This window comes from Ursus arctos, unplaced genomic scaffold, assembly GCF_023065955.2.
Source record: "Ursus arctos isolate Adak ecotype North America unplaced genomic scaffold, UrsArc2.0 scaffold_8, whole genome shotgun sequence".
NCBI classification, from domain to species: domain Eukaryota; kingdom Metazoa; phylum Chordata; class Mammalia; order Carnivora; family Ursidae; genus Ursus; species Ursus arctos.
The window spans coordinates 29,211,408-29,224,726 of NW_026623100.1; the positions used below are offsets into that span (position 1 = coordinate 29,211,408).

General features: G+C 34.3%; 1 protein-coding gene across 20 annotated transcripts in view; it reads left to right on the forward strand.

Annotated features, from left to right (window-relative positions):
* EHBP1 (EH domain binding protein 1) overlaps positions 1 to 13,319 on the forward strand; it is a 519,124-nt gene that overhangs the window by 469,023 nt on the left and 36,782 nt on the right. For all 20 annotated transcript variants that reach the window (XM_057308933.1, XM_057308930.1, XM_044377838.3 and 17 more), the window contains 4 exons: positions 2,397 to 2,521; positions 4,888 to 5,026; positions 5,201 to 5,307; positions 7,958 to 8,081. In XM_057308933.1, the coding sequence (XP_057164916.1) occupies positions 2,397 to 2,521; positions 4,888 to 5,026; positions 5,201 to 5,307; positions 7,958 to 8,081 (495 nt within the window). The remainder of the gene's footprint in view (positions 1 to 2,396; positions 2,522 to 4,887; positions 5,027 to 5,200; positions 5,308 to 7,957; positions 8,082 to 13,319) is intronic.

Genomic DNA, 13,319 nt, shown 5'->3' on the forward strand with positions numbered 1-13,319 from the left:
TTCTTCCTCTGTTTGAAATCATGCTGTTATTTCTCCAGGAAACAATCAGCATCTTCCTGACTATAAGGAGCACCCAAGAAAACCCATGCCCTTTCTCAGGAGCTCCTTCATGGTCTAATGTTAAACTAGAAGTCAGCATATTTATAATTGTATGAATCCAGGAGAATGCTGATATTTAAGGAAAACTTTTAAATGTTTAACCCAAAATTGGGGCTACCTTTTACTTCTTTTTATTTAAAATATACCTAAGTTTGATTTCTTTTTTTTTTTTTTTGAGTAAGTTTTTTGTTGTTGCTTATCCACCGCCTCACCACAACCACCACGAAGGCTTTATCAGAAACCAATAACATCCCTTTCCTGATGAAGGCATCCATAGGTACAGAATGAAGGCCCTAAGATTCAATTTATGGAAGTATAAAATCATTGTCAATAAGTGATACATATTCTGATTTTGCAGTAGATTACGAAGACAGAAAAAATTAGCTACTTCTTAGGTAAGGTGAAGGGAGTTTTAAAAATGGAAGAGACACTCCCAATATTTGCATTCACATTAAAAAAAAAAAACTGTTAGGGCTAACAGACTTGACTCTTGTCCTTTTTTAAAAACTTCCCTACTTCATGTATGCTAAACAAGAAATCACATCTCAGTCTTCCTATTTTTGGAGTTAACTAATATATTGTTTACAAGTCTCAAGCATGCCAGTAAGTTTTGGCGTGTGCATAGGACAGACTTTGCAATCCAGACTATAGTTTATTTCATGGCAATAAGAAATAGGAGTGCAAACTGGAATCTGGAAGCACGTAGCATGTATTATGATTTTTAGCCTTTCTTTATTTTCCCCAAAATTCTTTTTTAATATGTATATAAAAGTCATAATGTTTTAATAATAAATTGTTTAATCTTTATCTTGATTTGACCATAGTTCATCAGATATTGTTTAAAAGAGAAGCCTGGCAATATAAACTGACCAATTTGCATGAAAGTAATGATAATGGCATTTATTAAGAGTCTTATAATTAGAAAACTTATTAATCTTTATGAAAAATATCATTCACCAAATGGTTGGCATGTCTTTTACAACCATTTTATTAAAGAGTTGCTTGAGTGAATTTGTTTAAATGGAATTATTTGTTTCCATTTGTTTCTGAATTATTTTATTATTAAAGATGAACACACTTGCTAAAAATAATTTGAAAATTATTTATTTTAAAAGTTATAGCTATATTTTATTTATTTTAATTTCTATCCATATTTAATACATTCCAAAATGTGATTGCTGTATTTCTGCCTTCTAATTCTAGGGTATTTTTTAAACATATGCCCTGTTTCAATGCTGGGTATATATGTACATGCTTAAACATTGGATTCTAGCAATGTATACATGACTGAGATCATGTTAAGAATTTGTTTTAATATGGTATTATGTGTATAAATTTAATATACTAGAAGAATTGAAACTGAAATAATATAACTTAAGAGTAAAATGTATTGCTTCTTTTAAATATCTACTTTGTAGATAGCTTATTATTTTGTTTATAATCTATGCAGTTACTTATGTACATGTATACATCTAATACAGGCTTAGGTTTTCAGGTAAGCATAGCCACTATTAACTAGATAGTGTAACTGAATAGTCTTAAGTTATATTGACTATATTTTTTAAGTGGACTGATTTGGGGGAAAATATACATATATATATATATATATATATACACACACACACACACACACACACACACACAAAGAATATGCTAAGAGACTATATCTTAATTGTTCCCACCACAAAAAAGAAATGATAATTTCATGATGTGATAGAGATGATAATTAATGTTACAGTGATAATTATATTGCATTATATAAATGTATCAAATCAGCGTACACATTAAACTTACACAAAGTTATGTATCAATTGTATCTCAATAAAAAAAAATATAGGGGTGTCTGGGTGGCTCAGTCAGTTAAGCGTCTGACTTTTGATTTTGGCTCAGGTCATGACCTCAGGTTGTGAGCCCCGTGTCAGGCTCTATGCTCAGTGGGAGTCTGCTTGAGAGTCTCTCTCCCTCTCTCTCTGCCCCTCCCCCCCAACATGCACACATGTGTGCTCCTTCTCTCTCTAAAAAATAAAAAATAAATTTTTTAAAAAGTGTTCTCAAAAAAAAAAAGGAATATAGTTAACATACCTAAAGACTACTCGTTTATACTATAGTTATATAGTATGTATTATAGTTTATATATATTTGAAGAGTTCTGCATTTGTCAGGTCTGATATGTTATTTCACAAGCCTAATTAATGTCTTTCTTTAAAATATAGTAATATTTTTATGATGTCCCCTAAATTGATAGCCTGCACATCTTAATGCATCTCAGTCATTCACAGCATTTATGTATTTAACAGAACAAAACACTAAGTTGGTGGACTTAAAGCTGAAGAAGCTCCTAGAAGCTCAGCCACAGGTGGCAAATTCACTCTCCAGTGCTGCACAGAAAGCTATAACTGAGAGCTCTGAGCAAGACATTAAGGTAAACTTTACTTGTTTAAAATATTTGACTCCGTATCTGTGTATTCTAGCTTCCACTGGCATTTTATAATCCTAAAATGAATCTTACAAATTCTTCATGTTAAAATTAAGATACAAACTTTTTATTGAATAGCTAATCGATTAAGTAGCAATATGGTAATCAGTATTCATACACTGTTTTCCAGAGAAACTACTACTTTGCAAGTAGAAACTATTCTTGACTTCTATATGTATTCATATTTTACTAGGAAGAATATTGCTAAGAGAATTCCAGCATTTTTTCCCATCATACTCAACCTTTGACCTGTTTAGGTGAACTAGAATTAATGTTAATACCTGAAGATGCTATGTGATTGTACATAGAGACACTTGCATATGTTTTGTGCCAATATGAATCTTAACTTGTGTAAGATTTTAGCCAAAATGCCACATGAGATTATTTTGATTTATACTATTTATATTATGCCCATGAAGCCTTCCATCCCCCTTTTCCTCACATGGCATCATTAATATTTCTGTAGCTTTAGGGCACTTCTAGCCTGTATAACTTTTCACCCACCTGCGGACGATGGGGACTGCCCTGCTGACTGAAAGGATTTCCTTCCTCTGTCACAGAGATGCTTTGAAGTCCCAAAACAATGACTTTCATTGCTTTTCCCTTATACTGTTGGTTTCTATAAATTGGTGATGAAAGTGTGTGGCAGCACCAGAGAACTTTTGGTCTCTATCTTTGAACAAAAGGAAGCCTGGATCAGGTCTGATTTTTTGCGTTCAATTTAGCTTTCTGCAGTGGATTTAATGCAGAATGACGCTGGCCTAAGAATAATACAATGGATTGAAAAGGCTAACTGAATTAGTGGGTTTAGAGGAATACATTTGTAAAGTGGCAGAAGTCCCTAGTCATAAAAACGTTTCTTAAGATGGGATTTGCTGGCTAATCGCACTGATATTTTAGCATGTTGCCAGGCCTCAAAAAATTTAGCCATGTTTGTTTATTTTGGTAAAGACTTGAGTTTTAAACTGTTGGGTAATTATTATAATGATAACAGTAAGAATACACACTTTTCTTAAACAAACAAATAAATAAATGAAAGCCAAAATTGTTTCTAGCTTAGCTACATAGCTAGTATACTATAAGTATGATCCCAATAATAAAGATATTATATAACTTCAAAAATAAAACAGAGGTATTTTATTCTTAACGTTTAATTGTCTAAATAGATGAAATTGGTTTTGCTTTCTAAAAAAAGCTCTTATGTGGTAATTTTTAAAGTTATTTCAACAAAAGGTGTGCTTTAAACAGCTTGTCCTCATGTGAATCTTTTTAGTTAAGATTTTTTAAATGGTGCTTATAAAGAACATATAGAGTCCATCTGTTCTCTTGAAGCTTTCAGCATTGATTTGGGGTTTTATTTTTTTTAATAAAATGCAGTTTACACGTTTATAAATGAGGCATTCTGTGTTTGTGGAAAAGGATAAACTGTTACCTTCCCTTGAGGATTCTGTATCCCAGGCCTCCTTGAGGCTAGAGAATAGGCCATTGGAGGACTCCCTCATTACTGATTGTCTCAATGCAGAGGAAGGGCAAAGTCTTGGTAGCTTTTGATAACCAGTTTCAGCATTCAGCAGGCTTAGCTATTAGTCATGCATCTTAGCCTTTCCCTATTTACTTTCAAAACACTTAATAAAAATAATAAAAGATTAGGTATAAAATGAAATATTTGTTTGGTACACAGCACCTCGGTATCTGCAGCTTCCACACACCGCAGTAGTTCAGTCTTCTGGGATATTTCTTGTTGATAGAACCATTTGAATTTGTTACCAGTATTAACATAGGAAGCTCTGGAAAAGATAATTGTAGTTTCCTTAGCTGTAAAGGGCTTACTTACAAATCTGGCTTTGGAAAGTTATAGCTGATGAAATGCAGTTCAGTGGGGTAGTATTATAATCCTACCTTTTAGCCTTCATCCTGCATTAGTGGTTTATCTCAATGGGCATAAAATTAGAAACTAGTTCTTCTTGTCATACAAGTCTTTGGGACCATACAAACGGATGGGGCAGAATAGTGGGGGAATAAACAGAAACAACACGGCTTTTAAATGATAGATATCATTGGGAGAAGACCCAGGGGTTACAGTGTCTAATGAATCAAAGTTGTCAAGAGTGATCCTCTGTCTAAACCATGTCTCCCAAAGTTTTGGTTACAGGCAAGAGAACTTGTAGTTGAGCTATTTAGAGCTCTTTAAAATCCTTTTTCTTTCAAAAAGTTTCTGATTTGGCATTATCTTAAATCAGTAGAAGTTGTTTTACTAATACGTAATTTCGTGTTTATACAATCAAGACTGTCTTACTATGTTTTACTTTTAGAATGGCACAGAAGATCTCCGGACTGAGCGATTACAAAAAGCAACAGAACGATTTAGAAATCCTGTTGTGTTCAGCAAGGATTCTACAGTCAGAAAAACTCAACTTCAGTCTTTCAGTCAATATGTTGAGAATAGACCAGGTAGGAACACTTTTAAAAATGTTTTTCCCATCTTATGATTTAATAGTATTTAGCTTTATATATATATATATATAAATATATATATATATAAGCTGATAATGTAAATCCACATTTCAATACACAAATATCAAGCTTTATAATAATTTTACATGTCTTTCCCCCCCTTTTTTTAAGAGATGAAAAGGCAGAGATCAATACAGGAAGATACAAAGAAAGGAAATGAGGAGAAGGCAGCGATAACTGAAACTCAGAGGAAGCCATCAGAAGATGAAGTGCTTAATGTATATTAATTTTTTGTGTGGTTTCATGATTGCTGATAATTCCAAACTGTATGTGGAAATAGTGCCTTTATTTGTTAAAATGAGATGTTAGGTTTTTTAAGATGTCAATCTCCAGTGCATTCAAAGCAGAGTGAGAGGGGTGCACTGTTGAATTAGTCTGCAGTGTGGTGATAATTGTCAGATAAAAAAAATGAATTTTTCAGAGTTCCACAGCCCCAGCTTCCTTGAGACATTTCCATCAGGGCACTTCCCATAAAGAGATTCCAGTATTGATCTACCAGGAGGATTTTAATTATTACAATAGCAGATACCGCAGAGCTGCAGTTAGAGGGAAAAGTCACATGAGACCTGCTAGAATTTCTCAGCCAACCCATTTTGTTGGCTTGGGTTAATGGGTGTTCAACCTTTCCATTATCCAGATCAGCCGTGAATTACTAGCTGAATGATGTTTGCATTAATATAATATATATGGTAATTTCTTCACTTAATTAACGGGGAGGTTCAGCTCAGTAGGGGTATGGGCTGATCATGTGTAAAATTGATTTGTGAGGGAAATATTTGATAGACCGCAGGGAGAAAGCTGCTTTTGATGGACAGCTGCGGGACAGAAGCAGGAAGAACAAGTTTTAACTTGAATTTTTGTCTGGAAGCATAGCTCTCTGTAGCAGTGCTACTTTTTTATTATCTATAGTTTGTGTAAATATTTTCATTGTTTTTACTGGTAAAATAGTCTTTTGGGATTTTTAAATCCTTGTAAGTGCACTCAGAATTACAAATAACAAATTTGGGTCCTAAAAACTTCTCATTTTTAAGTTGTACTGAGACAGGTTTTAGTACACAGAACAGCTCACTGATCTATCATGATGGAATATTTGGTATAATTTGTAAGTTGCAGAATACTTGGGTATACTATACACACATACTAAAGAAATCTGGTTATAAACTTTTTTACTGTTTTTGCCTGAGCCAGTCAGTAAAAACAATGAAGTTTATGTGTTGCTTATCATTTTTGCTTTCTTATATCTTTCTTACTCACGTTGTCTTTGCAGACTACTATGTTTGTTTTGTCCCTTAGGATGGGAATGAGAAAAGTCCTTTTTGAAAATGTTCTGCTGCATGGCAGATAGGTACAAAAAGCATTCACCAGGTTATTCCAGATTTTAAAGTTACCATTAGCATATACTCTGTTATAATTTTTTGTTATATTTCATATTGAGATGGGAGAATATCCATTTTTATGAATCTTTTAAAAATACGGTAACTTATTTGATATGCTATCCTGAGCAACTCTCAGTTTTATGATCTTGTAAAATAAATTTTAGCTTTAAGTTTATCAACTACCATATTTAACAGTAAGCTGGTATAAATTGAATTCACGTGTGAATTTACTAGTTCCAAAGATATATAAGTTGCACGTATGGTTAGATGTGTTTATTGATGATGAGAATTCCAAAATATGCTCATAATTCTTGATTTTGTTTCTTGTTTAAGGAGTACCAAAAGATAATTCCTCATGGCTTCTTAGAGATTAATATGTTTCTAGGTAGGGAAGGGATTCGATAGAAGAGATTGTTCACATTTGTTTCTCTGAATACATAATGTTATAAGTACTGATGTTAGTAGTGGTGGTGGTGAGAGTAATCACAAGCATTTCTTCAGTATTCCTCAGCTACTTAGGAAACTTAACTCTAGAAATGTCACAAGGTAAACAGGTATTCCAAAGGGAGCTATAATTAATCCATTTGTAACTATTCCATAAATAATAACCCTGCCCCCTAATGATTTAAATGTGTAATATGAAAGTAAAAATTAAGACTCTACCGGTACACTTTAATAGAACTGCTACTTCAAATAAAACTTCTAAAGATAATTTTTTAAACATTGATGATTGTAAAATGTAAAATTTCAAATTTAAATCCAAATTTGGTTAGATGGAAGATTAATCAAATCAGTGTATTAGTTGCATTAGATCCTATGTAGCAAGGTTTGAAACCACCTGTCAAGTTAGAATTCGCAGCTACAATAATTAGTGATACATCAAGAGAATGACATGTTCAAGTACAAGAGCCAGCTGGAGGGAAAACTGGAGATAATAGAAACTTCTCTTTTATCATTTTTAAAAAGTATTTTAAATAGTATATTTACTATAAAATCAAGAGATGTGTCTCTTTAATTTTGTATTTTTGTAAGAACAAATCTGTTTTTTTTTCAGCATAGATACTTTAAGAATCATTTCCTTAGTAAAGCTCCATTTTTTTTATATTGCACATTTGAATGAAAGGTGTCATTGGTATTTGTTTTGACAGTCACCAAGGGGAAAATTATCTTCTATCCTTGTCCATGCTTAAAGAACCCTGACTTTACTCTAAGGGGAATTTTTTTTTTTCTCAGTGCTAACTTTTTAAATATGGCAAATCTGGTTGTTGAATTATAATATGAAACAGCTGAGATTTTCTCTATTTACAAAAGTTTTGCTATACATAACATATATGAAAATTTTTTGAATCACAGGGAGTTGCTTTTTCATACTATGGGTGATACTAACAGTGCGTTTGGTTCTCTAGGTAAGTGCTTTACTAAGTGTTTGTAGAAAGGAAAAATGCAACTTACAAGTGATTTTTTTTTCCTTCCTGTTTGTTCTCGTTAACAGAAAGGGTTCAAAGACACCAGTCAGTATGTTGTAGGAGAATTGGCAGCACTAGAGAATGAGCAAAAGCAAATTGACACCCGTGCCGCGCTGGTGGAGAAGCGCCTTCGCTATCTCATGGACACAGGTACGGTGCCCAATTACACTGTAAACAGTTTTGGCAAATTGAGCGTTCACAAACTCTTATAGAGTTTTGGAAGTGTGAATCTTTGAAGCCTGAATGTTCAGCAGAACTGCCTTGAAAATAAAAAGGCTGCGATTTGCAGCCACCTCTCTGGGCCCTGGTGATAAGAGTGCCTTCATGGGAAGTGATAACTCGCCCTGATACCGTGTGAGCCAGCACTATTGAACAGTGTGCTCATCCATGCAGAGTTGGAATACACATCTGTGCCTCATTGATATGCCACTGCTTAAAAAAAAAAGTAAGATCTTCACTGTTCTACTGATTCATTGGGGAAAAAAAAAGATTTGGCCAGCTAAAGCCATGTACTGCATGAAACAGAGCACTATGCATAGGGGACGGCTCCATGGACTAGATCACTGAAATTTGAGAATACTATCTGGTTACTGATGCTCCACAGTTGTTTTTTTTTTTTTTTTTTTCTCCAAGAGAACAGGTTTTTAAAAATCTGTAATAGTTTGTGTCACAGTTGCATTTGAAAGGATTAAGGTGTATAGGAAGGTTTATAAAAATGGGTTAGAACAGCAAGTTAGCTCCTAACCAGAAGGTAGATTGGCATTTAATGCTGATTGCCAATAGTGATCGTGTAGCTCTAAGTGCACAGTGAGCTATTGGAAAAAAGCAGTGTCTGTGCACGTGTATAATTTAAAGGAATATATGTATTTGTTTAAAATGCTGCTCCTACTAAAGGGGTAAAAATGAGAAATGTATCCAAATTATTCATACCAAATTAAAAGTAAATTATATTAAGAAAAAAAAGTGAAAATATAAGAGTGGAAAATTCCTTCCTTTAATCTAATTAATTGCTTTAATTTTATTGGCCATGTTAAGGTTAGATTAGTAAAATAGTAAAGTAGATTAGTAAATTAGTAATAGTAGATTAGAATTCTTTCCTGAACTTTTTCTTCTGTATTTGCTAAAAATATATTTACAATTAAAGAACTCCTCCCAAAATAAGCATTTATATGGGACATTTGAAAATGCCTACATTAGTGAAATCAGAACATATTAGAATAGGAAGAAACCTTTGGCTTTATCTGTCCCAGTGGGTTTCAAACTGTGTTCTGTGGAGCCCTGAAGCTTCTTCAGAGGCACCTCGGGGCTGCCAGGACAATAAGAGCGCAGAAAGCAGAGAGGCGTCTGGATTTCCTACCTTACTTCAAACAGAGCAGCTCTGAGTTTATTTACTTGAAATAGCAGCTTCTTGGAAGAGTTCATTTAGAAAAAAAGGTTCTGCTTAAAATTTAAAACCAAAAAAATCCACCAACTTATTTTTTGAGAACTATTGCCTAACCTTCTCGTTGTACAGAGGAGACAGAGTTACAGGGAAAGCTCAAGGTCACACAGATCATTAAGTGGCTGTCCTTGGACTAGGATTCAGGTCCCCAGAACCGTCTAATACAGGATTCTTCCCACGATACTAGATTACCTAGAACATGTTTATCATTGTCCTAACAACTTACGTGTACACTCAGTCTTACACATGTGTAGATTCAACAAGTATCCTGTAAACCAGTATATTGTTTCATATTTGTATTTTCCCTTTGTTTTCTAAGGGATTTTGAAAGTGTTAATTATGTTAGCTATATAGAAAAATGTAAGTACCAGGTAGTGTACCTTCCATATACATTTTTAAATTATTACCTTTAAATATTTTGAGGAGGCTAATTTCTTTTAAACATACTCTTTCAATACCCTTTCCTATTTGTGTTGGATAAATTAGATGTTACTATACAAGGAGCCTTGTGCCACTAGGAAAAAAGCTGGAAATTCGGTTTCCTTCCCTTTTTTCATACTTGGAGCCTGATTTTTTGAAGGTTCTAACCAAAACAAACTCAAGTTCTCCTTCCCATCCCACATATTACCGGTGCAGCTTTGATAGTGGCCCCATTCCACCTATAGATAGATCATTTATATTCTGAAAGACAGTCATGGACTACAGATTGATTCTAGAATACCTTTGGGGCTTGATTTTCCTTACTGCATAAGACAGAATCTGATCTATACTGGGTTGGTTACTGCAGATTCAGACTAAAATTGACTTGGTTCCTCAACTTGGTAAGCTCCAGCAATTACCCTGGATTGTATTGAGCCTCCTCCAGACCAAATAATTATTTCTCAAGATTTGCCTAAAGCCTAGTTAGCATCTGAAGTAAGAGATAAGGTATTAGAAAGAGAAAGCATATATTCATCCTTTTCCTTTTGGGGATTCCAATGCTTCCAACTTTCCATTTATTATAGTAGTTAGTACTTTTTTCCCTCATGTATTCGAGTTTTCTATGCAGTTTCTGAATCTCAGTCTTAGCATTAAGCAGAGCAGATGGCATCCATATTCCTTCTATGGTGAAACTGAGGCTCAGGTAGGGAAATGACTCATTTAAGAAGGTCTAAGTAGTAATGGCTGAGTTAGGGCTTGAACTCAAGTTTTTGTGTTTTCTAGCTCTTAAGTCAGTCCTCTTTTCCCACCATATGTTCTTTACAGAACAAAAAAACATGCTTTATCTGCTGTTTCAATTTTTATATACTTCTAGATACTGACTATATACAAATTTCTTTATTGATTTGCAACTCACATATCACAAAATTAACCATTTTAAAGCATACAATTCAGTAGCATTCACTATATTCACAGTGTTACACAATCACCACCATTTCCAGAGGTTTTCATCACCCTAAACAGGAAGTCTATACTCATTAAGCAATAATTTCCCATTTTCTCCTCTTATAGTCCCCTGGAAATCCCTAATCTCCTTTCTGTCTCTAGGAATTTGCTTTATTCTAGATATTTCATGTACATGAAATCAAATAGTAGTTGTCCTTTTTTGTCTGGCTTCTTTCACTTTACATAATGTTCGCAAGGTTCACCCATATTGTAACATATGCCACTACTTCATTCCTTTTTATGGTTGAATAATATCCCATTGTATGTATATAACCACATTTTGTTTATTCGTTCATCCGTTGGTGGACATTTGGGTTGTTTCTACCTTCTGGCTACTATGAACATTATGTACAAGCCTTTCTTTGAATCCTTATTTTCAGTTCTTTGGGGTATATACTTCAGATTGGAATTGCTGAGTCAATGTTAATTCTCTAACTTTTTGAGGAAATGTACTCAATTTCAAATGGGTTGCAAAATTTATTTAGAAGTTGATTTTGCAGAATTGAGAATGCGTTTCCCAGAAGAAGCACTGTTTTTTGTTTGCTTGTTTTTAAGTAGACTCTATGCCCAAGTGGGGCTTGAACTCATGACCCTGAGATGGAGAGTTACATGCTGTACCAACAGAGTGAGCCAAGTGCCCCCAGAAGAAGCACTGTTATTAGCACCCACAGGCCAGACAAACCCACAAAAACCTATTAATTTAAAGTGTCACTAGAATAAAGCTAATAGTTGTCCTAGGCCTCAGTCCTCAGTTTCCAGAGCTTGAGCATCTCTAGGTTTTAAGTATCAATCCCTTTAGCACTGAAACTCTTGCGTCTTGATGGGGAGGAAGGTGGAGCCTAGATAGTGGCCTAGACACTGGGCATTTTTCTTGGCATGTCAAGAGAAGACTCTAATAGGAAAATAGCAAAGGAATATAATAGCTTCAGTGGATCCTGCAGCAAGATGATGCTATGCCAGGGATGAGAATGGCAGTGGCAGGGGAAGGGCTTGAGATCCCAACATCCATTTGGGGGAAGGGTGTCATTGGCAGAGACAGAGCAGCTGTGGGGTTCTTTCTGAAATTGAGTAATCCTAAACTAGTCTAATACTAAATAACGTGTGTGTGTGTGTGTGTGTGTGTGTGTGTGTGTGCGTGTGTTTTCTGCCATCCTGTGGGATCTGTAAAATCCTTATGCAAATAATGGAGAACGTTTTTCCGTCAGCTCTTTTTATTTTTTTAATAATTTCTGCAATTTTCTTTAATTTCTGAGGAGGAATTTTTAAATATCCAGCACTTAAAGTTTAGAATGATTTATTTCTTTGGGAACAGTAACACTTATTAGGTAGAAACGTGTGCGTTCCAAGTCAACATTTTGTATGTAAGTATGGCACTTTTTGCAGACTATTCACTACAAAAACCTAACTGACCACTTAAAAATTTTAAATATACTTAGGGAGAATAAGAATTAAAGAGTTAAAAGAAGTAACTTTTCTACAGATTCTTTAGAATGTTTCTTTACTTCATCCCTTGAGGAACCAAATATAGCATTAAAGCTGCTTTAAAGCAGGAAAATGGGCCTACAGAAAAATAAAAAAGTTTTTAAGTTGTTACTGGGAACTTTCCCCTTTGAATCTCCAGAATTATCTATTATCTTTACCTAAAGATTACAATATTTATTGCATGCTTACTGTGTCTGGCTTTATGGAAAATGCTTTCTGTGCATCACTTCCTTGTTTCTCACAATGGCCCTATGAGATAGGTTCCATTAATAGCCAAGACTGTTAATAATCACATTTCTCAGTGAGGAAACTGAGGCCCAGAGAAAGAAGTAACTTGCCCAGTTCATACACTCTCAAGTGATGAAGTCAGGAGTCAAACCCAGTTTGACGGTTCTGGAGCCCAACTTCCAGACACCATATGACACGGTCCCTGCTTCCCCTCTCCTCTTCTTAGAAGTGAACGTGTGATTTTCCTTGGATCTTATTACTAATTTTCTGGACTCTCTTACCACCATTTTGTGACTTATAATTAGTAACTCAGAAGAAATAGATCAATATTCATTTATCTTATGGAGAAAGTCTCTTAACCAACCCATTTGGCCCATTAGAGACCCAACACACTCACATTCCTCTTAACGATATTTCTCTTCCTTGGTCATCACACTGTAATATACATGAAAATCTGGTTGCAGAAATCCTCATTTGGAATAATCAAAGAGATAAAAACAAGCTTCTCTTCAAAAGAAGTGTCTAGCTCTTTGCTAATCTTTAGAAGGTTCTGAAACTGAAGCATTATAGCCTTCAGAGAGTAGTTTTCAGTTTAGGATCAACTACTTACTAATGAATACCTGAAGATGGTTTTCTGAGGTATATTAAAAATAAAACTAACTAAAATTTTAAATGAATGACTTCTAAATTTATATGATTAGTTTTGTATTAATAGCCTACAATCTATGACACTGGATATGTAGGTACACTTCCTATGCTAAAGCCCCTTAGTTTTACTCTTAAAATAAAAATGTGATCTTGATCTGTTTCAA